Source organism: Chlamydotis macqueenii, chromosome 23 (assembly GCF_036417535.1).
Source record: "Chlamydotis macqueenii isolate bChlMac1 chromosome 23, bChlMac1.mat, whole genome shotgun sequence".
Taxonomy (NCBI): domain Eukaryota; kingdom Metazoa; phylum Chordata; class Aves; order Otidiformes; family Otididae; genus Chlamydotis; species Chlamydotis macqueenii.
In genome coordinates this window covers 7,277,552-7,302,757 of record NC_141578.1, presented here as the reverse complement: position 1 = coordinate 7,302,757, position 25,206 = coordinate 7,277,552, and the positions used below count along the sequence as shown (strand labels likewise).

The following is a 25,206-nucleotide window of genomic DNA, read 5'->3' as shown; positions in this document are numbered from 1 at the left end:
CATACTGGGTATGACAGAAAAATGAACAATGTACTAAGCAACAATGTATTAAACTCTGGAAAAAATAACAAAACTGTGGTTTTACTAATCACATAATGCTACAGCCTTCATCATTTTTTTTCATTTTTAAATAAAGAGCTTTTCAGCTTCTTTAATTTTTCTTTTCCTGTCCATTTTAGAAACTGCAGTCCATCCAGCCTCTCGCATTTTTCTCATGGTTGTAAGTTTCAGTACAGAGCCTGGAGTTTTCACATTTGATATAGCTGGTTTCTAAGAAGAAAAATAAGGCCATCCATTAGTTCCTACAACCAATTTGATTAACTGTTTGTTTTGATCTGGAGAAAAGTTAAGGTACCTTTTTTGGTGACACAGTGTATAATTGTGAAGCTTCAGGATAATCTTTGTACAATTTTTTAAACATTTCTTCCTCTGAGACTATGCTCTTAAATGAAAAGTAAAAAAAGTTACTTAATAGTACACTATAGTTATGCTATATTAAAAAAATATATTTTCTTTCCTCCTAGGAATATTAGAGTGCAAAAAAAAAAAAAAATTAAGAAGTTACTATGAAGCCTCAACAGTTAAATAAAAACAATGTAAAAAAAATCATTATAAAAGTTAATATATATTTTTTGTATAGCGGTACTCTATCATATAGTTACTATTATCTACATATAAACACAATTCCAGAAGGAACCAATGAAATTAAAATATACACATAAGTATTGTCTTTCATAAAGAACTGCACATGCTTTATATACACTCTTAGACATAGCAGTTCTTTATGCACACTGCTAAGTACACTGTTTATTTTCTGATTTTTACCAGGAGGTCACTGTGTTCAGAGCTGTCTGATTGAGCATCCAGCCGTAAAAGCACTTTTTGCTTTTTCCTCACACACTGTTCTGCATGTGGATTTGTGCTTTCACTTTGCAGTTTATGGACTGGGGGAGTCTTTATAATATATGTCTGGGAAAGAAAAAGATGGTATTTAAAATTACATTTTCAGTGCTAACTACAGAATCTTAGTCCAAACTCATAACCCAGTTTACAGACGAAGTATCCAGGAAGACACTAGAGATCCTGTGGAACAATTATCTTTCAATCCAAAATGTGAAGCAAAGACCCAAACAAAGGAAAAAAAAAATTGCCTTTACAGACAGACAATACTTATTTTACGAGTAAGTTAAAGAATTCTAGAGACATTATTAAATTCACAGTTCCTCTAGGACAGAAATTGTTAATGATCAATGAGAACAGACAAATTAAGTAACTGAGCAAGAAAAGTGACACACAGTGGGAGGAGCCCTTACACAAACTGCTGTCTAATAACTCTGTAGAATACTTTTGTGGCTATCTACCTGTTAAATCCCTACTTATCACAACAAAAAATAAATAAGCATCTATAGAGATGTAAGAAATAAAGTTAGAAAAATAAAACAAGAACAATTCACTATTATGAGTTACAAACCTTTAATGATGGACTACCCAAGGGACTTTTTTCAGGTGCTGAAGGAAGCATTTTTTTCTTTTCCATCATGTTGACTTTTATAGGAACATCATTTGGAGATTTTTTATTTTTTACATTAATAGATGCACAGTCCATATCTAAGTGAAGTTTAGGAGTCTCAGAGAAATGAGTTTGTATTTTCTAAAATTAAAAAAGGTTTAAATTACAAGCATTTCAATGTCTTTTGTCGGGTAAATAATTTAACATGGAACTTCAAATAGATTGCTTATGTATAAATATTACCAAATTCTAAAATTAATTAATTATAAGGTTAAAGCTACCTTGTGCTTCTTTTCATTTTCAGGAACCATATTTCGCTGAGGTTCTTTCACAAGATTCTCCTAAAAAAAATGTTATGTGACAGGAAGTAAATATTTTAAACATTTTCTTTGAATTTAGTTGTTGAAAATCTTCTTGGTGTAATTACAGAACACAGTCCACAATCATACTCTGTTACAAAGCTCACACAAATACATGACCCAGATTTAGTCAAACCGCAGCATTCAAAAGACATTACTTTTCTATTCACAGTTTCATTTCTTAGACAACTTTTCCCATCTCTGCTAAGGAACCTAAATACCATCTGTCCTAGCTTCATCCAGGACAGAGCTAATTTTCTTCTCAGTAGCTGCTGTGTCTCGGATTTAGTATGGGATTTAGCATATGAAGAATGTTGGTAATACATTGATGTTATGAGTTGTTGCTAAAGAGACCAAGAACATTTTCCAGCTTCCCAGGTTTCGCTGATGTGCAGGTGCAGGAAGCTGGGAGGGACAGACCCAGTATAGTTGACCCAAACTGTCCAAAGACAGTATTCCATACCAAAGATGTCATGCTCAGTCTATAAGTGGGGGTTGGCAGGAGGGCAGTTCTCTCTCTCGCTCCTTTGCTTGCTGCTTGGTTTTGTTTCCATGAGCACTGCTTGGGGCAGGCTATATCAGTCACTGGGTCATCAGGTGGTGAGAAACTGTGCATCATTCATTCTGTGTATTTTAGTATCCCTATATTTAGTTATTAGTATCATCATCTTCCTTTGCTATCCTAGTAAACTGTCTTCACCTCAACGCATGAGTTTTCTTTCTTCTCAACTATACCCTCTATCCTGCTGGGGAGGAGAAGGGTGAGTGAGTAGCTAGGTGGTACTCAATTACTGACTGGAGTTAAACCACAACACATTCATACTGCTACATTTAATGAAAACTTAAAAAAAAAAAAACACCACCAAAAAAAAACCAACCTTCTCTTCAATTTCTGCTTTAAGTTGTTCCTTAAGAGATGACAGTTCACTTTTCAAACATGATAGCTCACTTTCCTAAAACAATTAGATAAAGGTTAACTATGCTTAACCTGGAAAAAAAAAACAGTCCAAATGAGACAGTAATTAATAGGGATATTCATTATAAACAAAAGAAAATCCCATTTGTTCAATAGAGCTGACTTATCCATAAAGTTAGTATGCTGAGAGGTATCTACAATTCACTTTCAGAATTATTCAATCACTAGAATAACAGATGATCAAAGCAGCAGTTACCAAGTAAAAAAAAACAAAACAAACCACCAAAACATGTAGACTTGAGTCACTCCTCCTTCTATTGGAAAATCTAACTGAAAAAAAGCTCTGTAAAGAAATCTGTGAAAGGAAATGTCAGAAAAAATGCTGCATTTTAAGTAGATGCTGTAGAACTACACTTTTGTTAAAGTCTTGAGGGGATGTTGGCTCTCAGAACATTTCTCAAAGCTAAGTTAGAGAAAGGAAAAGAAAATAAAAGAAAAAAATTAAAAGGTGATGCAAGTCTAGACTTGAAGTTTTGTTTTAGTTTGGTTTATAAAAAAAAGCTGAAGTACTACTAAGAAACAGGAAGTTGACCAGAACTGTTCAATGTAAGAACTTAAAACACTTGTGAGAAGGGGAGCATGGGGGCTGTGGAGACGAATCCAACTATTTAATACTAAAGTTACTTATTCAGACCATGAGGTTAGAATATGAAACACTATCAATAAAAGTAGACAGAAAAGCACAGCTACTCCAATTTATTTTTAGAAATATCTGGGGTTTTAAAATACACATAATAAAATCTGTACAAAAATAACAGCAAACAGAAATTAGTGAGTTAATCTTTACTGTTCAGTCCCACTAAAGCAGACATTTAATCTTCCCAAGTATTAAATGGGAAAAAGTCTAATACGATATTTATTATTAGATTACACCTTAAGGACAGCAGCCCCTCCATTTAATTATTTAGTGCTAAAGAGTAGGCCTTACCAGTGACCTTTTTGATGATAACTGCTCTTGCTCTTTTATTTTAGAAAGTTTTAACTCAGTATCTTTTTCTTCAACCATTTTATCATATTCATGCTGTGTTTAAAAAAAACAAAACAACAAACTCAAAACATTTGACTAAATGTTACAATTATAAATCTACCTAGTCTTAAAACATTACACATTTTTTCAAATAAGATTTGAAAGAAGATTCAGAAAGCACCATAAACAAACATTGATGCTTCAGCAGAAACTCTAAACCAGAATATGCACAAGCAGTATTATTTTGTGGGCTGACAGAGAATGCTTTATCTCTAGGCAGTGGCACATATTCCAGCAAATAAAAGCTAGCTATATTATTTTTATTAATAGTATCTGCTAAATATACCTCACAACAAAGTAATAAGAAATGTAAATTCAAACATGTTAAGTTAAATGCTGAAGGTTACCAAGTCATCTCCTCATAAAGAGAGGCCTAAACTGACACTGAAGAACACTGCATCAGGATGGTATCAAAGGAAGCTTGAATATAAAAAAAAAATCCTGCAAAGCACAAACCTATATACTGCTCTAAATATGTCCAAATGTAACACCTTGAATAAATACAGTCTACAGGACAATTTCAAAAGGCCAACACCACCACCGTGTCTTACCTAAAGCATTACTGGACATTCCGAGATGCTACTAGTTCACATCATGTTATGATTTCTAATTTTGATTAACTGAATCTATATGCCAGTAGGCATGTTTTCAACATCTGAAGATGAATTTATTTTTAGATAATAAAGATCCAAACATGTTCAACTTCATCTCCTAGACTCAGATCTTTATTATGAAGTTTAGCAGGGCCTGTTGTGACATGTTGAGGGGTAATGGTTTAAAAACAGAGGGAGGTAAATTCAGACTGGATATAAGGAAGAAATTCTTTACAAAGAGGATGGTGGAACACTGGCCCAGGTTGCCGAGAGAGGCGGTGGGTGCCCCATCCCTGGAAACGTTCCAGGCCAGGTTGGACGGGGCTCTGAGCACCCTGATCTGGTTGGAGATGTCCCTGCTCCTTGCAGGGGGGTTGGACTGGGGGGCCTTTAAAGGGCCCTTCCAACCCAAAACATTAAATGATTCTATAATTTTAAGTTTCACTTCCTAATTCACAGTAGTCTAGTTTTGAAAGGTTTTTACTTAGCATCGTATCAGGCATTACAAATCACAGAAATCAGTAACAGTCTCTTACCTTGTGTTTTTCCATGAGTGCCACCATTTCAGTTATCTTGTGTTGACATCGGATATCAGTTTCTCTCTGTGTTATTATTGCTTCATCAGCAAGCAACCTCATCTTTTCTACCTGTAACAAGATTCACTTAATTTACGAACAATTAACATAATATATTTTTTTAAAAAAAATATTAATTTAACAACTTCTTACCCCTGTGGGTGCAATGTATATATAGTGTAGTCTTTTAGTGTAGTCTTCACTTGCTTTTAAGATGCTTTTCAAATCCTACATCTTTTATAGGTATTGTTAAAATGGGCAAACCAACCTAGATTAAAAGTACATCCATTCTTCCATGGCAGAAAAGTGTAATTTTGAACCACAAGGCCATTTCAAGCACTCTGCCCTAACAATTTTTTATATTACCATCAAAACAGTGTGGGCAGGAAAATACTCATGTGGGAAAAGTTATAATCTAATTTGCTTGTGCTGTATTTATAGCCAGAACAGAATAGTTTTTAACTGGGTTCTTATTTTTAAAGACATATACAAATACTTCAACTTAAGGATCTAATGTACTAAAGCTTTGCTCACATGCACACACAAGAAATTTCATTGCAGTAAAAATTAACAACTCTCACCTCTTCAAGAAGTTTATTTTCATGTACTTTTTGTGTTTCAATGTCTTTTTGATAAATGGCAACTGTTTCCTTATGTTGCTTTTTCATATTTTCCATCTCCAACTGTAACTTTTTCACCTTTTGACAATGCAGAATTATTACTGTTATTTGTTCAGGAATAAACATGACTGATTTTATTGTATCTCTTATTTTCGAGCAGAAACACTCTGTTTCTTTTCAGGTACATGATTGAACTATTTGATTGAACTATATTTAAAGTTCAGCTTTTTTCATTAAAAGTTGAACTCTGTCTGGAAATGAGTTAGAAAATACTCATAGAAACAACAGCAACATCACAATGGGAAAGAGCCCATAACAGTTTTGTGCACCCCAGTCAGTAAAACGGTCCTAAAGGTAGAGGGTAGTCAGTCACAAAGAATCATTCCAACATAAGGGAATGATCTGTTAGCCTATTCTGTCTTTTGTACAAAAGACTCTCTAGTATTACTGGCATGGAAGGCAAGATAGGAAAATGAAGCATACCCTAGCAGTGTGATGTTTAAAATGAAATGTATTTTTTTTTCAATTAAGTAGAGAAACAGTTTAGCTAGAAATAGTTTATTTTCATAATTTTATTTAGTTCTAAAAAAGATTAATTTCTTTTATCTTCTAATATTAATGAGAATTTAGTATGAAACAAAGAGGAAGCGTCTATTCCCAAGCAGTCACCCTAAATGCTATGAATTCTTTGGGGGGAAAAAAAAAAAAAGATACAGATGGAGATTTTATTCCCTCCCTTATAAACTTATTGAAGATCTTAACTGTTTTATGGTATGCTTTCCTCCCAAGTGTTCATTTTTATTATATTTTTTCCTTTTAAGTTTCTCATAAGAATACCCTCAAAACCGTCTACATCTTTCTTGAAGTGTGGAACTCAAAACTGGACACAATATTCTAATCGGGAACTTACCAGTGCAGAACACAGTAAAAGAACTGCCTAAAGTGAATAATATATTTATTTCTTTTAATTACTTTTCTATTTCAACAAGGTGGCATTAACGAATAACGTTCAGTACACTATCAACCAAAAAAGAAAGGGACTGATGAGGAACATAATTCACTGAGATGTGACGTCCATCTCTTTCAAATTCCTGATAGCCCAGTCAGTGTCCAATGATTAAAAATGGAAGCATCTTCCAAAAATTATGGGCTCATTCCTATAAAATCTGTATCTGAGATCCGTAATACAATTAAAAATGTGCTTAACATGTATTATCGTTAGTTACACGGGGATTTAAAATTCAGTCTTCATGCTTTACCCACAGCTGATACATGGAGTTATTTAAACCTACCTTCCCTTCATAAATACTTGTTTTCTTGCTTTCTGCAGTAATTTTCTTTTTCAGCACCTTATTCTGTTAAAATAAAGTAAAACAAACACTATACTTTGATAAGTTAGTAGAATTATGTAATGATTTAACAGCGTCAAGTAGGTTGGAATCTTAAAAATTCCAGCTTCCAGCAAGCAAACAACTGTCTTTGTTATGCAGTTCAGGTTCCAAATCAATTCTCCAAACAAAACAGTGCTCAACTACTTACTTTAATCATACTGTTACTTCATGACCTTATGAAAGACTCCTCATTGCTGACAACAGAGAATAATGAAAGAGGGTGCAGAATGGGAAGAAAAACTAAGATGCTGCTTACAGAAAATGTGCACATCATGACAAAAAAATACAACTTATATATTTTTACAGTACAGTTATTAAAGATTTGTCCTAATGCGCAAGTCTCTTCTCCTATTGGCAACTGAGATAGGTCATTATTTCAAGTGTATCAATTATACCATTTACTAAATGAAAATAGTAAAAGTTTATTAAAGATATTATTTCTGTAATTGCATTTTTCAAAACTAAGGATAATTTTACCCATCAAGTAATGCCAAAGGTGACTCCTTAATTTGCTCAGAGTTAGGATAAATGTTATAAATTATATCTATATAATTTATATATTATATCTATATATAAACAGTTATATTTAAAGATATCACACCAGACAAAAACTGTTGAGTAACAGTTACCACAGAATACCATGTTTTATGTATTTGTGACTTTAAAACTGTACATACCTCCTGTTGCAACTCTTCAATGCATTTGGTTTTATTTTCCACCTGTTTCTTTAAATTATTCAACTAAAAGAGATATTTCAAGCATTAATAAACTCAAAAAATTACTTCCTGTGTTAGAGATTACTGTCAAGATTCTTAAACATGCATCTGCACAAGTCTGATTAATTCTAATGGGACTAAAACACAGGCTAACATGTTAAAATATTTGGAGCTTTAACCTTAAAGTACTACAAGAAATTTGCTAGCCTGATATCATCAACATTAATAGCAGTGAACCGGTTCCTCAGTGGTTGCAGAGTTTAGAAAGAAGGAAAAAAAAAAGTGACTTTGCAATTTAAAAAAATAATCTTGTATGAAGTTCTCTACAGTCCATTAAAAAATTAATTTTCACACCTTATTTTCTAGAATCTTCAACTGCTTTTCCTTTCTTGAAATTTCATTTTCAATACTCTTAGCCTGGAATTATAATTTTAAATCTAGTCATAATATTATCAGAATTTTTGTACTCTCCTGAAGAAGAAAAAGGCACATGGCAGAAGTGCTGTTAATACTGTGTTACAATTTCAAAGTAGTTCTCCCAAAAATGAGAATTAAGCTTATTCCCTATTCTGTATTCGTGAAAAAAAAAAAACAACCAAGCTATCATCCCAAGCCCTGAATATCTTTGACTTTTACAATAAAATTTTGAAATCCATTATTATGTTAAAAACCAGGTGTGCTTTGAAACCACAGTAAGAAAGTAAAAATATTTGAAAATACTTAAACTAAAACTCGTATTACATCTTGAAAGCTGATCCATACCCCATCCATCACTAAGCAAGTATAAAGAAATAAAAAAAGGCTTCTCTGTTTGCCTGAAATCTAATAAATCTGGACTTTTAAGCCTCCATGTAAATAGTAAACATCCCAGTGAAGGTCCTTGTCTTTTAACAATAAAAGGGCTCTGCATCTGTACATATGTTGACTCAACTGGTAGCAGCACTGAAAGAAGAAAGCCTCTAAAAGATTACATCTCTACATAGGCTTTGCAGGGGGGAAAAGAAAAAAAAAAAAGTTTTACATTTCAATTTTGTCCTACAGTTTATGTTATATATTTTCATGATAAAGCACGACATACATTTTCTTCTCTTTCATCCAGTTTACTTCTAATCTCTTCACCTTTCTTTGCCATCTTCTCCTTCAAAGTCTCCAGTTCATTTCTAAATGCCAAATTAACAAGCAGCAGTAAATACTTACTTAATAACTTTATATTTTTTTCACTACTGCTAAATAAACCCATACTTTATTTTCTAAAAAGAGTTGCTAATATTGATGAGAACTTAATAAGGTATTCCCTGAAAATGTTCTTAAAATGATGCAAAAGTTGACTGGTAAGTTAATGTACATACTTTTTCTAAGTATGGAAGGATGTTCCCCTTACCTGAGTAGAATATATTATAATCTGTAATAGCGTAGTGCATCTATGAAACATGGAAGACTGCCTGTCTATTGGCTTGGTGGTACGGAGACTACTTCAGAGAGCAGCATTTAACCAGTCTCACCTTTTCACATTTAATCCATAACCTTTAACTTCTATTTTCATTTCCTTCGCACCTAAGATGTTAATGCCGAACAGGATAGCTCTCTATATGCTATACAAAGCTACAGCAAAAATTGTTCCTGTAGCAATAGGTATCACTAATCTGTAGAAACTTCTACATGGCCAACATCAATACTAAATAGTTTCTGTTCAGCTATATAACCTAAAAAATCCATTAATCTAAGTATCACAGAAAGCAGCGTATGAACACAACAGTTAGACTAACTCTATCAAGTCTACTTCCTTTAATAATATTGTCCACTAATACTTGTTTATACTTGCCTTAGCTGGCCATTTGCTTCTTCCAGGTTTTCAACTAACTGCTTTGTATTTTCTTCCTTAGTTTTACTATCCTAAATAAAGACCCATTTAAGTAAAATCAATAAAAATTCAAAGTGACATCTTTAAAAATTCAAAGATATATTAAGCAGTGTCTTGACCTGCATTATTCACAAGGGTAACTGCACTTCCTTTATATTTTAAACACCAAAATTACTTCAGATACTCTACAGAACCACATCATGTTGCAGTTTATCATATCATTTATATTTTAAATTGAATGTTGTCCTTTTAAAAACAGCTAAAAGTTTACAACTTGCCTCATGACTTTCTTGCAGCTTCTTGAGTTCTGTAGCCATAGAACTTTTCTCCTGTGCTATTTGCTCTTTTTCTAATAAAAGCTTATTGATATAGACTGTTAGTTGTTCATTCTTTAGCCTAATTTAAAACAAAAGGTCAAAAGTAACAAGAACATGTATTCTGAAATTTCCTTTTAAGTTAAATTTATCTGTTACAAAATGTTATTTCACACTGAGAAAAGTCCTCTACAAAAAAGTATCACAAATATAAGCTTTGCAGGAAAGTTACAGTGATGCAAAAAGGTGACAGAAGAAGGAAAGAAAATTAGAGTCAACTTTTATATAAATATAACGGTCGTTCAAGACAATGTAGTTCAATATCCAGCTCAAAGGAAGGTTAACAATGAATTCAGAAACTTTGTCTTCATGTTAACCCAATTAAGTCTCAGAGATATGGAACAATTACATGCATATAAATACAGAAAATGTGACTTAAGAATATACTATATAATTGATGTCATATTGTGTGCATAGGTTTAAAATTAGAAAACAGTAATAGATCATTTCATTGTGCATTAAGGTAATTATATACAACACACAAAAAATAAATTAATATTATATTTTCAAAAATGATCATACGCCTCTCGTTCAAGATCTGTATTCACTGTCATAAGCTGTTTTAAATAATTTTGTTCCTTTTCAGCTGTACTAGTTAGCTGTACTTTCAAATCATCAATTTCTTTCTGCAGAAGAAAAATAAAGCGTTTTGAGTACGTAAATGACAAGTCATGAAAGCTATCATAAATAAACTGACAACACAAAGCTTTAAAATGAAGCAAAACTACATACATGCCATGAATTAGCCATACTGTATCTTTACATCTCTCTGGTGTGATGTGGAAGTAATGTGAGATACTGAACTCTGATACAAATGATGTGTCCCCTAATGTAAAAGTCTAACTAAATAGTCTGCAAAATTACTGACAAAATTAGCTTCCATTGGACGTTATTTTAAATAAATAAATAATTTTGGACATTGTTTTAAATAAATAAATAAATAAAATTGCTTCCTATAGCTTTTGCATTAATCTAAATAAAAAAAAAAAATTAAAAAACCACAGAATTCCAGAACTATGCGATAGAATAAGCACATATTTCGGATGCATGCCAAACCACAAAGCAATACTCTTCCCTCAGGTATTTGCTGCCATGACAGATAAGGTAAGCCTTGCCAGGTAATGTAGTTTATAATAGATAAATGCTTTCAATACTGTTTCTGCCAAATAATTAGTGATATGCTGATACCACAGGCACTGGCAGGCAGTTGATGGGGAGTGGGAGAGAGAGGGATTAGTTTTTAAGCACAGCACATCATGAACTTCTGGAATTTCTTACCACAGAAGGCTATGGAGGCATATAGTATGAGGAGGTTCAAAAACAGGTAAGACAAGTGAACATGAGTAATTCCATAAACTGATAGCAAAGGCAACTGACAGGGATGTGTCCTCAAACATCCTTAATACAGCTACTGTAGGAATGTAAGGGGAATGGACCTTAGATAATAGTCAGGCTTCTCTACGACATAGGATCTTCTGCTGTCATTGCCATAAGCACAGCAGTGCATTGGGTGGAGCACTGATCTGACTGTGGTATTTCTTATGTTCTTATATACAAGTGATAATGCGCAACTTAACTATTTATAAAAACATGTTACTATCATCCTTTATTCAGACCTCTCTGATTTGGAGAACATTTTTCATTTCTTTTTCTCTCTCCTGTAAATTTTCTACAGTAGCTTCAAGACCTTTCTTCTTCACTAGAAGTTCTTCAACTTTTCCCTGTTTAAGAACATCAGTGAAACTCAGTTTAGGAAATTCAGTGCACAGTATATAAGGAACAAACATACATGGTAAAATGCAAACCCAGTTTCACACTATCTTACTTCAGCTGATGCAGTTTCTTGTAGACTTGTAAATACAAAATCATAACTAAACTTCATATAGCTTAAACTTCTGTAACAGAAAATGGGCCTGCATCACAATTCAGTAGGGTGCACAGAGACCAGAGGTAATTGCCTCAGGAAATTCCACTATCAGTAAGAAAAGAACACCCAGTATAACAGGAATAAAAGGAACAGGGTGTTACAACCTCTTTCTGCAAGCTTTTAAATGTTTTCTCTGAAGAGGGACATACCTCAACACGGTATGCAATTTTTTCTAAATATTAAATGCTGCAGTATGGAGGACATCTCACCATAATTAACACCTCACAAACAGCAAAATAATCACAACAGATTTCTGAAGTAATAAACCTACAAAATGGCTTTAAAGTTTCCTCATTGTATCACACATAACCTTTTCACAAATTACACTGCCTTTTCTGGGTGGTGTCAGAAGCTTGGCTATCCTCTGAACACCAAAATGAGGTAAGTCTTTACAATGTGTTATTTTTAGAAGATTATTAGAAAGCAAGCTAGCTACTTGAGGGATAATCTTTACTGTTGAAAATTAGTTGATTCCTTAGCCTTAAATATCGTATGCGTGGTGCTCTCAAGGTTTGAGCTAATGTTCATCACAAAAAAAAACCAAAAAAAAACCCCAAAAAAAACCCCAAAATTTTTTTTCAGAATGTTTCAGAATGAGGAAAGAGTACTAGACATAACTACAAAGGAGAAATCTTTATGTCTGGAGGGAGTGGCTTTTGAACAGGTGTAAATGAAGAAGAAAATGACCAGAAATGTTGACAAGGAGAACAAAACAAAGCAGAACAAAACAAGAAAAACACTGGAAAGAATCAAGTCCTTCAAAGAAAACACTGATATTGTCTAACAGGCAGGTAAGAAAGTTTAGTAGCAACATTAAGGCAGATTAGACATGTTTATATATGGATATCATTTGAGATACTTAGAAAGCAAGAGAGACTTCATATGAAAAGCAAATGCCATGAGACTAATAAAATGAACATTTACCAGTGTTTCTGACAGCTCTTCAAGTTGCATTTCTTTATCACGTTTTAGTTTAGTCATCTCTTCTACAGCACATGTAATGTAAAATTAATTGAACAGAAATAATTTTACATATTTAACAGGCATTTATTCCTTTGCAGTACCCAATTTTCAAAACTTGTTCTATTACATTCAGAAACTGAAAAGCTAAATTATAACCTAAATTATGAATTAATCCAAATGTAGAGTTGAAAAAATGATTCAGAAAGACATTAGCAAACATATATCTGAAGATACACTAATCATTCATCTTAAATAAAATTCAGAGCCTGTTATATTTTCCACAATCACGTCTTCATATAAACCATGGACTGTAAGAATGTTCACAAGAGAGTGATCTCCAAGTATTGATGCATCTGCATTTTTCTAGAAAACTCTGGACTGAAGATATTCACATGAATATGCTGGAAAAGGAAACCACTTATTAGTAACTTCAAAATGTTTTCTATGTGCACACACACATTACTGGTATTTTTTGGAAGTACTGGATACCAAATCTATTTTCCCTCTGGAATTCTCACAGGTCACATCTCACCTTATTCTAGACAAGTAATAGCAGTTAACTTTTGAAAACTGATCTTTAGATGCCCTCGATATATACAAAGGCATCAAACTATCTTTCTGCTCTATCATATGGAACACTGGAATAGGCTGCCAAAGGAAGTGGTGGAATCACCATGTCTGGAGGTGTTCAAAGAACACGTAGATGTGGCACTTCAGGACATGGTTTAGTAGGCACGGTGGTGTTGGACTTGATGATCTTGGAAGTCTTTTCCAATCTTAAAGATTCTATGATTCTATATCAGGACTAGAGACATATGTTGCACACTGGGAAAACAGCGATAAAGATAGATCTCTTACTCTGGGGGCTAAGACACACATATCTAGAAACCTCAGGATATCAAAGCAATTATTTAAAGCCAATCACTGTCAGTGTGATTCTATATCCCACGTGGAGAGAGTGGTCTACAGGAAAGTTTAATTCAAGTATTTTGTCTCTGCTACAAGCTACAGAAATCATTCCTGGAATCTACTGTTCAGCAGTCTAACACTACCTCTCAAAAAGGTATGCAGTGCTATCAGTCTTAACTGGAAGAGCGCAGGGAAATCAAAATGACTTCCAGGAGAATCCATGCACGTATGTTCTTACTATTGGAGGTCTGCATAGCATTGCTGTCTGACTGTTGCTAGCTACAATGACTATCAAACAAAAGGGAGTCAGATGAGTAAAAATAAATCTAAACATTCCTGACAGGTACAGAGTACTGTAGAACCATTTTTCCAAGCAATAGAGATGGTCTATTTTCAGAAAACAGCAGAAAACATTTTTATTACTACCTAGTTTATTTTCTTTCTTTCTACAAATCTTACCCAGTTCTGCAGACTTATTTCTGAGCTCCAAGGTAAGCAGCTTTAACTCATTTTCATATTTCTCCAATCTAAGAAAATGGTAATTAAAAAAAGAAAAAAATTGTATAGTACAAAGCCCTGCACTTGAAACTTAAAGGACAATAAGACAAGGTCTTTCCACAAGCATTTTAAGAACATTTGGCTTTCAAAAGGTAGGTGATATATCTGCCTGCAATGTGCATTAAATTTCACTTTTACAACTTCAGAACAGCAGACATAAAAGTAAAGAAATATATACATACATAAACCTGTATTCCTTAAAAATAGAATTATGAAATTTGGGGGAAAGAGGGGCAAAATTTGCTTTTTATATACCAGTATCAACCAGTACAAGTGAAGAAAATGACATTAAATTATCTGCATTTAGACTAACATGTCAAAAAAAATGAATTTCACCCTCATATCCCTCTGGTTCTTGGATTTGTCATGAACTGTAACTACTTAGAAGACACCTTAATACCGCATACCCAAAATCACTGTTTCTTGAAAAACTCAGCTGTGATAAGGTATTAAAATACATCTTTACTGCTCTGTTCTCATTTTCAGAGAGGTTGATTTTAGTTGCTCTCAGGTTCTTTGACAAACTTTTTTTTTTTAATTCAGAAAACCTAAAATACATTGATAATAGGCATTGGCCTTAAACAGTACTATTATCACATATGGAAGAGTATCTTTCTCACTGCATGTTTCATTAATAAAGAACTGTAATCGTACTAAATACGATTAATGCTCTCTTAGTCAAGAGCTGCATCCACACAAAATCAAACCGCATAACCATCTTCAAGTGTTAATAATTCAAGTAACCAGACAGGTGAAGGACTTTAAAAAACAAAGTTATTAGTGATTACAAAAAGTAATTACACCAGATCACGTATGAAGTTTAGGTTTTATTCCCAGGACTCAATAATCTAGTATTTTACCTATAAGATCATTCTTTGAATTTAAACTGTTTAATTTACCTATTTTGCTCTTTTTGCAGCAAGCTTTTCAAATCAGAAATAGAAGTCTCAAACTCCACTCTCAGGGATGCATTTAAAGCCTCAGATTTTTTACATTCTTCCACCTGTGCTTCTTTTTCTCCAGTGACCTGTATTAATGCTTTCACTGCAGTCTGCAATTCCGTTTCTAAGCTCTTTTGAGCAACCTACAAAAAATTTGTAATTTCTAAATATGTTTTGCAACAGATACAATTGTTTCAAATCTAAAGTATCAGTAATTAGTTATGCAATTACGCATCTAATCATTTATACTAGAAAATTATAAACAAGTTGTACTTCTGTTTTTTGCAGTGAAACTTTGGCCTCTTCCAGTTCTGCCCTCAAATGTTCTTGATTTATCTGGGATTCCTTTAACACTTCTCCTTCATGTCCTAAGCAAAAAAAAGTTTGCATTTAAGAAAAATAGGATATTTAGTAAAAAATGCCAGCATTTCTATTTTACACATAAAGACATTTCCTGTATTTTACAGATACATACATTTTCCCCCTGCAATCTTCAAACGTTCTCACTGCTTAACTCATCCTTAAAAAAAAAAAAATCTCTTCAAAAATAATTATACTTCCAGTCCTAGTCAATCCTTTGCTTAAAAGCAAATAAGTTTCCATTTAAAAGCTCTAACATCTTAAGGGAGTTATTTGGCATGGTTTTCAAAATATGTCCTGTTGACCACAGAACAAGGCTACTATTTATCGACTACTGAACAAATATTATACTTTTAAAACCCTTCTCTAACTTAATTTGAAATAGATCAATCCAGTAGCCAGGAAAAACACTTTTATACATTATTGTGCCATATTTACATACAAGTCCAACTGAAATGGGAAAAATCTCCAGAACAAGGGCAAGATTATACAGTGTCCTGGTAAAACTTACTTCTGTTACAGAAAAAGAATGACAGAGTATACAGCACCTTTACAGTAGTATAACAAGTTCATACTAGAGTTTATTTATAAAGAAAAATCCCTCACAATGAAGCTGTCACGTCAATACAAAACCAGTGTGTAGCCTAAGCCTAAAGAGAAAACCTTTGCTATGAAATAAGGGCCTACATTTCAACATACATAGATTATGCTAACACTCCTGATCCCACATCAGCAGCTTCTGTTCCAAATGAAAATACAGACTGCAAGGTGCCAAAATTCTGCTGCCGACTAGGAACAGGGTAAAATTACCACAATCCTGTTTCGTGTACTTCCATAACAAATTACATTTTAACATAGCAGAGAGAACTCTTACTTTTTGCTTCTACTAAATCAGCAATCTTATTTATTGATTCCTGCAGTTGAGTCTTGATGTCTTTTATTATATCATCTTTTTCAGCACTCTGTGTAGTAAGAACTGAAATCTAACAACATTAAAATAACATCATAATGAAGTCTAGAAAAAAAGGACAGATTTTCATTTGCACATCATGTATGATTAGCATACATACTGCTGTCATTGAAGTTAAATAAGGTGGCTGGTTTTAAACAAATATTGATCAAGTCATATTACTCTGGATGAAAAAGTTCTTCAGTTTAAAATCAAAACATATATTCCAACAGAGTAAAGATACTGGAACATCACTAAAGTTAGTGCCATGTGACTTAAATGTGGGTCCAAACATTATTTTTGTTCTTTTTACTGATGCTTAGAACACTCCTTGTCCATTTGCAATGTCACATCCATCCTCAGAAAAAAAACAACAGCTCTTGACCTTCCCTGATATAGATGGGTATTCTGCTTCTCAGACTCCTGCTTACAAAGTAAAAATGCTTATCACAATTAGTTTCTTCAACGTAACCAGTCTTCCATCATGGCTACCGCATCACCACTACAAAAAAAAAACCCTACTCTAACCTCAGATTCCTAAACTATTTTACCAGACTGTGGTCTGATAGGTATTATAATCCTTCTTCCCACCTGCCTTCTTACCAGATATGAACTTTATCTTTCTTTACTATGAGAAGCGATGACTGCTTTGCTGATTTTATGCTTCTGCAGAAGCCACTTTTATAAAGGCAAGCACGTGTATAGAGATCAGAAAGGGTATTCAGCATTTACATAGTGCTTTTAAATCCTGACACTAAGATGTCCCCTGTTACGATACAGGAGCCTAATTCACATTTTATTCAAAATAAGTAACACACAAGGAACATACCATGAAAAGGCCATACGCAATATTGATTTCCATTCTTCCAAAACACAAATATTTTACAACCAAGCAATCACTTTTAAAGTAATTATTTTTGTTTTATATCAGTAAGTCACAAAAGCAAAAGAGTTCCAACGTTAAAGAAACTGCAAGATGTTTCAAAAATAAAGTTGTATGTATTAGACTTTAAAACTGAGCAAACCTGCTTTTCCTTCATACTGACTTCCAGTTTGCATTCTTTTTCAAACTTCTCCACTTTTTCTGCTTCTTCTTTTACTTTTGAGATATAGCAATATCCATAGTTAATATACTAGCTAAAATATACGCCAAGTTACGTACAATGTACAGTTTAAGATTGCTTATAGTTGTACAGTTGTACAATTTGTTTCCTAAAGAGTAATTGTTGAGGTCATGTTTGAAATTATTTTCTAATCAGACAAAATAATTTTTGCGCCACAGAATTAGTCCATTATTCCATGTATTACTTAATAGTTATTAGAAACTAACAAACAGAAATGCATTTGTAAAAATGAAACAGGCACATAGTAGCATAAATAAAGCAAATACATAATTAAAATTCCTGTAGCTATACACTAGTGTATTATCATTTAAGTAAACCAACTACATAAAATAAGTTGTCATCTCTAGACTGTAATTCACAGACAAAACTTAAAGACTTTAAGTGACTGTTTGAAAAATAAAGTTCCAAATCTGACCCAGCAGAAAAACAAAAAAAGGGTCCAGGCATTTAACAGGAGGCAGCATGAATAAAAGAGGGTCCAGACTGTCACACTATTAACAGTTCACCATTTAGCACTTTGTATCTTTCTGGCCTGAACCTGCACACAATAAAAGCTAAGAATTACAAAACTGTTAAGCCTGCAGCATAAACAAAATAAACAGAATTCTCACATTTGAAACACATTTCCAATCTGGTATTCTCTGCTTGCACACGAAGCTCTTCAAATGCCATTATCATTCTCTAAAAATAAAATTCAATATATACGTTCATATAAAACTAAGTAATTTCAGTAATGAATAATTATGTTTATGGTTTGTAAACAAACAGTATTACAAGCTCATTCATATCTGTAGGAGCAATTCTGTTAAAAACAAAATTCAGAGCATAAACATATTTTGAGTTAAAATAATGTTATAATTATTCAAAGTTGGAAGATTAAGAATTTCTGTACTCAAGATCTAAATAATTTCAAGGATGAAATATTTCTACTGGTTCATGTTTGTAGATCACTGACAACGGAGGAGTTGTACTTTTCTCAGTTTTTACAACAATCTATAATTAATATTTAACTGTCATACCATGTATTCTCTGACTCTGCTTAATATTAAGTTCATCATTCCCAAACAATGATGCCTCACATTTCTCTATTATAAATATACTAGGACATTAGAACAATTAATAACATTATTGAACATTGGAATAATTAATAACAACAATATGATTAACTAATTTATTTGGCAAGACTGCACTTCTACAAATTAAAAAGGTAAAAGCCCTCTTTAAGTCAAATAATAGTCACATCTTATAGTTCTTATTCCCCACAAAATCACCAGCTTCCATAATGAATTTTGTTGTTCTGTGTCACACTCAAAACTGATATTAATTTTCTTTGTTCATCTCTATTTTATATTGTGCTTTACAGTAAATAAAGTGATCTAACAGAATAACCCTAACACACCTGTCCCCAAAAACCTGACTGAACACAGCCCTATGCAACCTGCTCCAGTTGACCCTGCTTTTCACAGGGCAAGTTCTCCAGAGGATGCTTCCAACCTCAACCATTCTGTGAAATCACCAGATAGGTGAAACAGAGGACAAAAAGAAGACAGAAGTTATGGCAGTCACCTAACAGTAAGCAGATGATATGTATCGCACAGATCCTATGGATCTACATACCAAACACTGTTGTGTTTTATTCAGTGAATGTGCCCTATACAATACAAAAATAATTCTTGAAAAGAGACTGGAAATCTGACCTCCTGCATCACACACGACTGTTCTAATCACTTTATCAGAGAATGTTCTTTGTACAAATAGTACATAGGCACGTAACTCAGATACTTCCAACATATCCATATAACTCAGATCACATTTGAGTTTTTTAACAAGATATGTCACTTACTTCAACGTTGTTATTAAGTTCCATATACAGTTGTCTTGTTTCTTCTCTTTCATGTTCATCTATCAAATTAAGAATGTACCATAAAGTTTGCCTTTTGGAAAAGAATACCAGCTGTCCAAGCCATTATGCTTGAACAGCATAATGAACTAAAAAAGCAATTATAGGCTCTTAATTTATTTTAAAAAATCATTATGAAACACAGTGCCAGAAGTTACATAGTCTAGAGAAAATATATATTCTATTAAAACATCAAGCAAACTCAGCTTTTCAGGTTTCCTTCCCAGTCTCACTTTTCCTATGAATACTCTAATTCTGGATCAATTTATATAATTGTTTATTAATTTTGACAGTATTAATGTTGTTGAATATGAATGTATCAAAAAATGTTAAGTGTTTTAGAAACTGTAATACTAGGTTTAGCACTGAATTTCTTCCCATCAGCAGAGACACCCATGACCACAGAACTGTCATTATAGAATTCTAACAATATTCCATCTCCATCTTTCTATTTTTCTCTTTTGTTTTCATAATTTATATTATTTTTCCCTAAGAAAATAAGTAGAGAAGAGAAGAGAACAGTAAGAAACACAGCTATCAAAGAAGTGCACCTATATATAGGTGTTTGTACAAGGAAGGCTAAAAAGAAACAGACATTTCATAAGTATCCAGGATCAAGTCAGTAAGATTTTCAAGTTATACTAACAACTCTGAATTTCACATAGAATAAAATCCCAAGTTGGGAACATTTTAAAACTTCAAGAATTTAAACTTCATTAAGTTATCCAGCTGTCTTACTCAAGAGTGTCTTGGGGTTTGGACCTTTTTTCCCCCACAAATCTGTAACTGCTCCAAACAGGATAATGCCAACTCTGGAAATTTGTTAAAGAGAGCTGGGAAAGGTAACCAGAGTAGATTCTACCAGCCAAATACAGGTATGAGGTGCCACCTCATGTCTTAATATATATAAGTTATCTGGATGGGACTGAAAAACATCAACAGACTGACTTCCAGAGACCTGCACTCCTCTAGCGTGGCTGCTAGTGGCTAGTCAGGGTTGCTTACACTGCCTTAAACCTGTATCAGTGTTCAGACACCTGAATAGCTCCCAGGCTTGCAACCTTTCAGCAAACAGTCATACTGACTTCAGAAAACCTCTGGATTTAGCATTACAAAATATTAATCTATTAGACCTATGGCTTCACTTCTGGTTTCACACTAATGCAGAGCCACATTCAGTTTATCTCAACCAGAGAATGTATTTGGAACAGAATGATAGCATTTTTCCTTCATGAATTTAGAGAAAGCTAGATGTACATTTTCTTTTATAAATTGAAATTTAAATAGCATTTACATTTGGTAGACTTATCTGTGAAGTGAGTACATGTCTCCTTGAGCAGATTACACAGATGCCTTGAAGCGCTGTTTCTAAAGGCGGGGAAAGAAATACTGTAATGTTGTCATAGGAATGCATGGTATTTTGCATACCTAAGTAGGAACAATGTAAATGGCCTGATGACATTTACGATTTAACAGCTATATGTAACTTCCCATACTAATACACTTCTCAGCATGAAAACTAATTATTTTCACAAAAATATATTTGACTATATTACTTACTCTTTTAAGAGATCTTTATTTTCACATATCTCATCTTCCAGTTTTAAACTTAGTTTTTCATTTTCAAACTAATTTCATAGGGAACAAATACAAAACCACATTGTTATTGAAAAAATATACTAGAAATATACTTTCACTTCTCAAATCTCCCCTGAAAAAGTAATCTTCTGCATCAGAAGACAAAATCTCTTTTGTCTGATATTACATACAGAGCCATCTTTTGTTACAGTTTGCATGAAAGACACAATAATAAAGAATAATTTGCCAGCAACTGAAACACTTGCAGGTATGTTATTCATATATACATTCACACACTACATGTGCGCATCCCTTCTCAGAATAATCATCTTTTCAAGGCAAAAGTCAAACAGTCAAAGATGACTCAGGTTACCAAAGCCAATGCAAATGAACACACAGACAACAAACAAGAAGGACCAATACATTGTTTCAAATATGTATTTCAGTCACAAAGCTGTCCATCATGACGAGCAAGATAAGAAACTGGGTCAGAGCAACTACTTCTGGTACGAGTTGAATACAGAATACACATAAACATACTTTACACATACCAGGAGAATAAAAGCCTATTCAGTCTTGAATAGGTCTCTGCATACCCACAGTATGATGTGCATGTAAATAATACAAAGATGGAATGTGCAGTTAAAAAGAGGAAAACAATTTTTAAAAACCAAAATGTTAGTTTTTCCTTTAACAATAGTAGAGCCATAGGTCATTGGTACCTAGCCAAATTCCTTCTTTTAAGTCATCACATTAACAGTTCAAAGTTTCTTTAACATCTGCAACATTCTTTAATATTTAATTGTAAGAATAATACTTTCATACTTTCATACAAATACAATACTTTCATACAAAATCAGGAAGAACTTCCTCTTTACTTTACATATATTCAGTGTATATGGTACAATACTGGCCTGCAATTCTTGAATGGCTTTACGCTGTGCTTCAATAATCTTTCTATTTTCTTGCAGTTTTCTTTCCTTCTGCTTTAGTTCTGATTCTACAGTTAGTTTCCACTGCTTGATCTTCTCAGCCTCTTTGTAGAGTTTTGAATACAACTCGTTCATTGTTTCTATATTCTATTAAAACAAGTTCCACAATTTAATCGCAAATGCTATTTAATTAATAGTGTTTAGATACATATTAATTGCTTAGAACTACCATGAGTAACTTTTTTTTTCCACAGGTGGTCACACAAGCTCATATACCATCAGGAAGCAAAGTTTCAATCTTTGTGCATCTACTGTGTATGTATCAATGAACAATATAGAACAAGTAGGAGACATAAACACAAGTGAAAAATACCCCACCGCCTTCAGACATCGTGACATCGCTAAAAAGACAGCCTTGAAGATATGGATAACTGCACTCCACCAAAAATCAATAGAAGTTTTGCTAGAATTATTAGTAAAGATTCCTTCCATTAGGTTCTTCACACCATTTCCCTCCTCTTATTCTGACAGATACTGCTGAATTAAGTAAAAGCAGCTTGAGATATCTTGTCCAAGACTACCTGCAATACGTTTTTGTAGTTAACTCATACACAAAGCAGAAAGAAAAACCAACCAATCTTCTGCTCTTAAAATATCTTTAAAAGCAGTACAACCAGCACTTGGTCAGTGGTTTAGGCAGGTAAGAGTAGTACAGTAGACCACAGGGCAGTTCTGCACCTTGTTTTAGGTATGATGCCACCTAAGACTACACTTGTTTTGGCTGCATCATGATATTATTACAGTCCTGACTGTACTTTAATAGTTACTAGGGCTAAGAGAAGTTTAAATCTCAGGGATATGAAAATCATTAGGAGGACTGCAAGAAATACATTTGTTTTGCTGCAGCAAACAGCATTTTGTATCTAGGAAGCACAGGAAGCTACAGAAAAAAAAAAAAGCTTTACTGAGCTATACTAAAGCAGAAAAACGCTAGTAAAGATGCTGTGAGAAGAATCAGAAGACTCAAAGGCTTGAGGAAACCATTCCACTAAATTCATTGTTTTCTAGACAAAACAAAGCCGACAAGGTAATTGGCATAATCTGCTTTGATTTTCCAAAGAATACTCTGACTTCAATCCTTCTGCCTTTCAATAGGCTATTCAGAACCCATTTTACAAAGATATTAAAGTGCCTAAACCTTATTCTGATTAAAACATCCCCAGACTACACAAGCACCTTCAAAAAAATTAACAAAACAAAAACAACAACAACAACAACAAAACAAACCACAACAAACTTGGAAATCGCCTTCATATTTAAAGATTTATCTTCAGGCACGTTTACTGAATCACAAACACCTTCCTCCTCTAAGTGATTCAATTTTAAACAGGAGACAACATTATTATTCCCCTTTGACTGCTTCCTTTATCCCTGAAGTATCTACTGAATACTGCTTTAGGCACTGTTTTAGGAACAAATTACAAGGCTCTAAGAAATTAAGATAGGCAGAGTTTATACTTAGCTGACCTCTTCATCTACCTCAGAGCAAAGTTTTACTTGTTGTGAAATCGCATCTGAAATATGAAGAAATTTTGGTCATTTTTATTTCTAAAAAAAACCAGTGGAACTGTATTTAACAGTATTACAGGTACAAAACTGTTAAACTACTCATGAAAAATGCTAAGAATATTTTAAAAAATTAAAAGAATGTGCAAGGTAAATGCTTATTTTAGTCTTACCTGAATCGGTGATTTCATCACGGTTTGGCATACTCATCATTGCAAATGGCAAATTAAAATCATCATCTGGGCATTTGTTAAAACCCTGCAGATTTAAGAATTAGTTTCTTATAGGTAAGTTTGTTAAAGAAGGATTGTAAAACTCAGGGAAAAAAAAACCTACTGCTAATGTGAAAATAGAATTTTCCCTTAATAAATCAACTACCTACAATTTTCAAAGCCCAAGGTATTAGTAATGGCTTTGGAATTCTCCGGCTTTCTTATTTCACAGTGCCTTTTCAAAATCTTGGTCTTTTGTAGCTTGCTTTATATACCACACTGTGGCCAAAGTGGAAGCTTTTGATTACAAGAACTTAAATTAGCTATTGCATTCCTGTACACAGTTCCATGGTAAAGGACTCATTAACCAAAATAATTCACGTCCAGTATTTGATACTTACTTTTTGCTTTATTCCAAAAAAAACTTCCAAAACACACTTGATTATGTTTTAGCACGAAAATTTCATTTTACAAGGTCTTTTAAAAGTCACAGAGATTTGTCTTGTAAATAGTGTAACTCATCTCCTGTCAGAATATCACATTTTAATCTAAACATATTGCATAAGGAGCCTCAACATGAAAAAATATCTGTTGAATTCACATAACTCAGAGCGTATGGACAGAACATTTTCACTACACGCTTGATCTGGCAGGACCTATAAATCAAAGCCAGTAAGGCTATCCGAGTGGTGTATTTCCCACACCAAACATGTATTTATCATCGGTGGCGTGCAGTTAAAACACATAGCAGATGCTCAAGAAGAGGAGTCTCTTTGGTTTTGACAGAAAAAAAAAGTAAGTCTTTGAAATTAAAACTTAAGATGTTCCTCCCACAGCAGCAATCTTAACAGTTTGCAAAATAAGAGGTTCAGCGCACACGCTTTCAGGCATATGTATGCGTCTGCTTTCCAGGACGGAGGTTCAGGACCTGGCTTGCAGACCACCCGGGAGGACTGCTCCGCCCGCCGCCACCGCCCGCTCGTCCGCCGCCGCCTCCAGAGGAACGCAATGCGCGGCAGGCGGCAGCACCGTTTACCTGACACAGCCCCGTTGCCCGAGTGCTCGTCTGGGGTTTGACTGCAGACACCTGACCGCCGCTCAGGCGCGGCGGCACGAACAATTTAAACGGTTTTTCTTTTTCCATGGCCTCTGAGAAAAGGGTAGGCCTCAGAGCCAACACCTCATGACGGCCACACTACCGCCCCGAACCGGCCGGCTGCTGAGGGAAGACAAAAAGGCGGGAAGCGAAAGCGCGCGATCGAGGCGGGAAGGAAGCCGGCGGGCG

At 33.8% G+C, this 25,206-nt stretch overlaps 1 protein-coding gene across 1 annotated transcript; it reads right to left on the bottom strand.

Annotated features, from left to right (window-relative positions):
- Positions 1-126: 126 nt before the first annotated feature.
- SYCP1 (synaptonemal complex protein 1) lies at positions 127-25,200 on the bottom strand. Its single transcript, XM_086765959.1, has 30 exons — positions 24,958-25,200; positions 23,883-23,967; positions 23,671-23,717; positions 22,126-22,290; positions 21,194-21,261; positions 20,928-21,001; positions 19,577-19,635; positions 18,345-18,414; positions 17,635-17,708; positions 16,535-16,643; positions 15,574-15,668; positions 15,259-15,443; positions 14,261-14,328; positions 12,854-12,915; positions 11,619-11,723; positions 10,525-10,628; positions 9,907-10,024; positions 9,590-9,660; positions 8,846-8,927; positions 8,122-8,184; positions 7,729-7,791; positions 6,953-7,015; positions 5,622-5,738; positions 5,002-5,112; positions 3,774-3,866; positions 2,748-2,822; positions 1,472-1,651; positions 826-969; positions 356-442; positions 127-270 (listed from the first exon to the last, which is right to left on the bottom strand). Exons 1-30 carry the CDS (start codon positions 25,063-25,065, stop codon positions 127-129), a joined length of 2,889 nt encoding a protein of 962 aa, XP_086622085.1. The 5' UTR covers positions 25,066-25,200.
- Between the last annotated feature and the right edge of the window lie 6 nt (positions 25,201-25,206).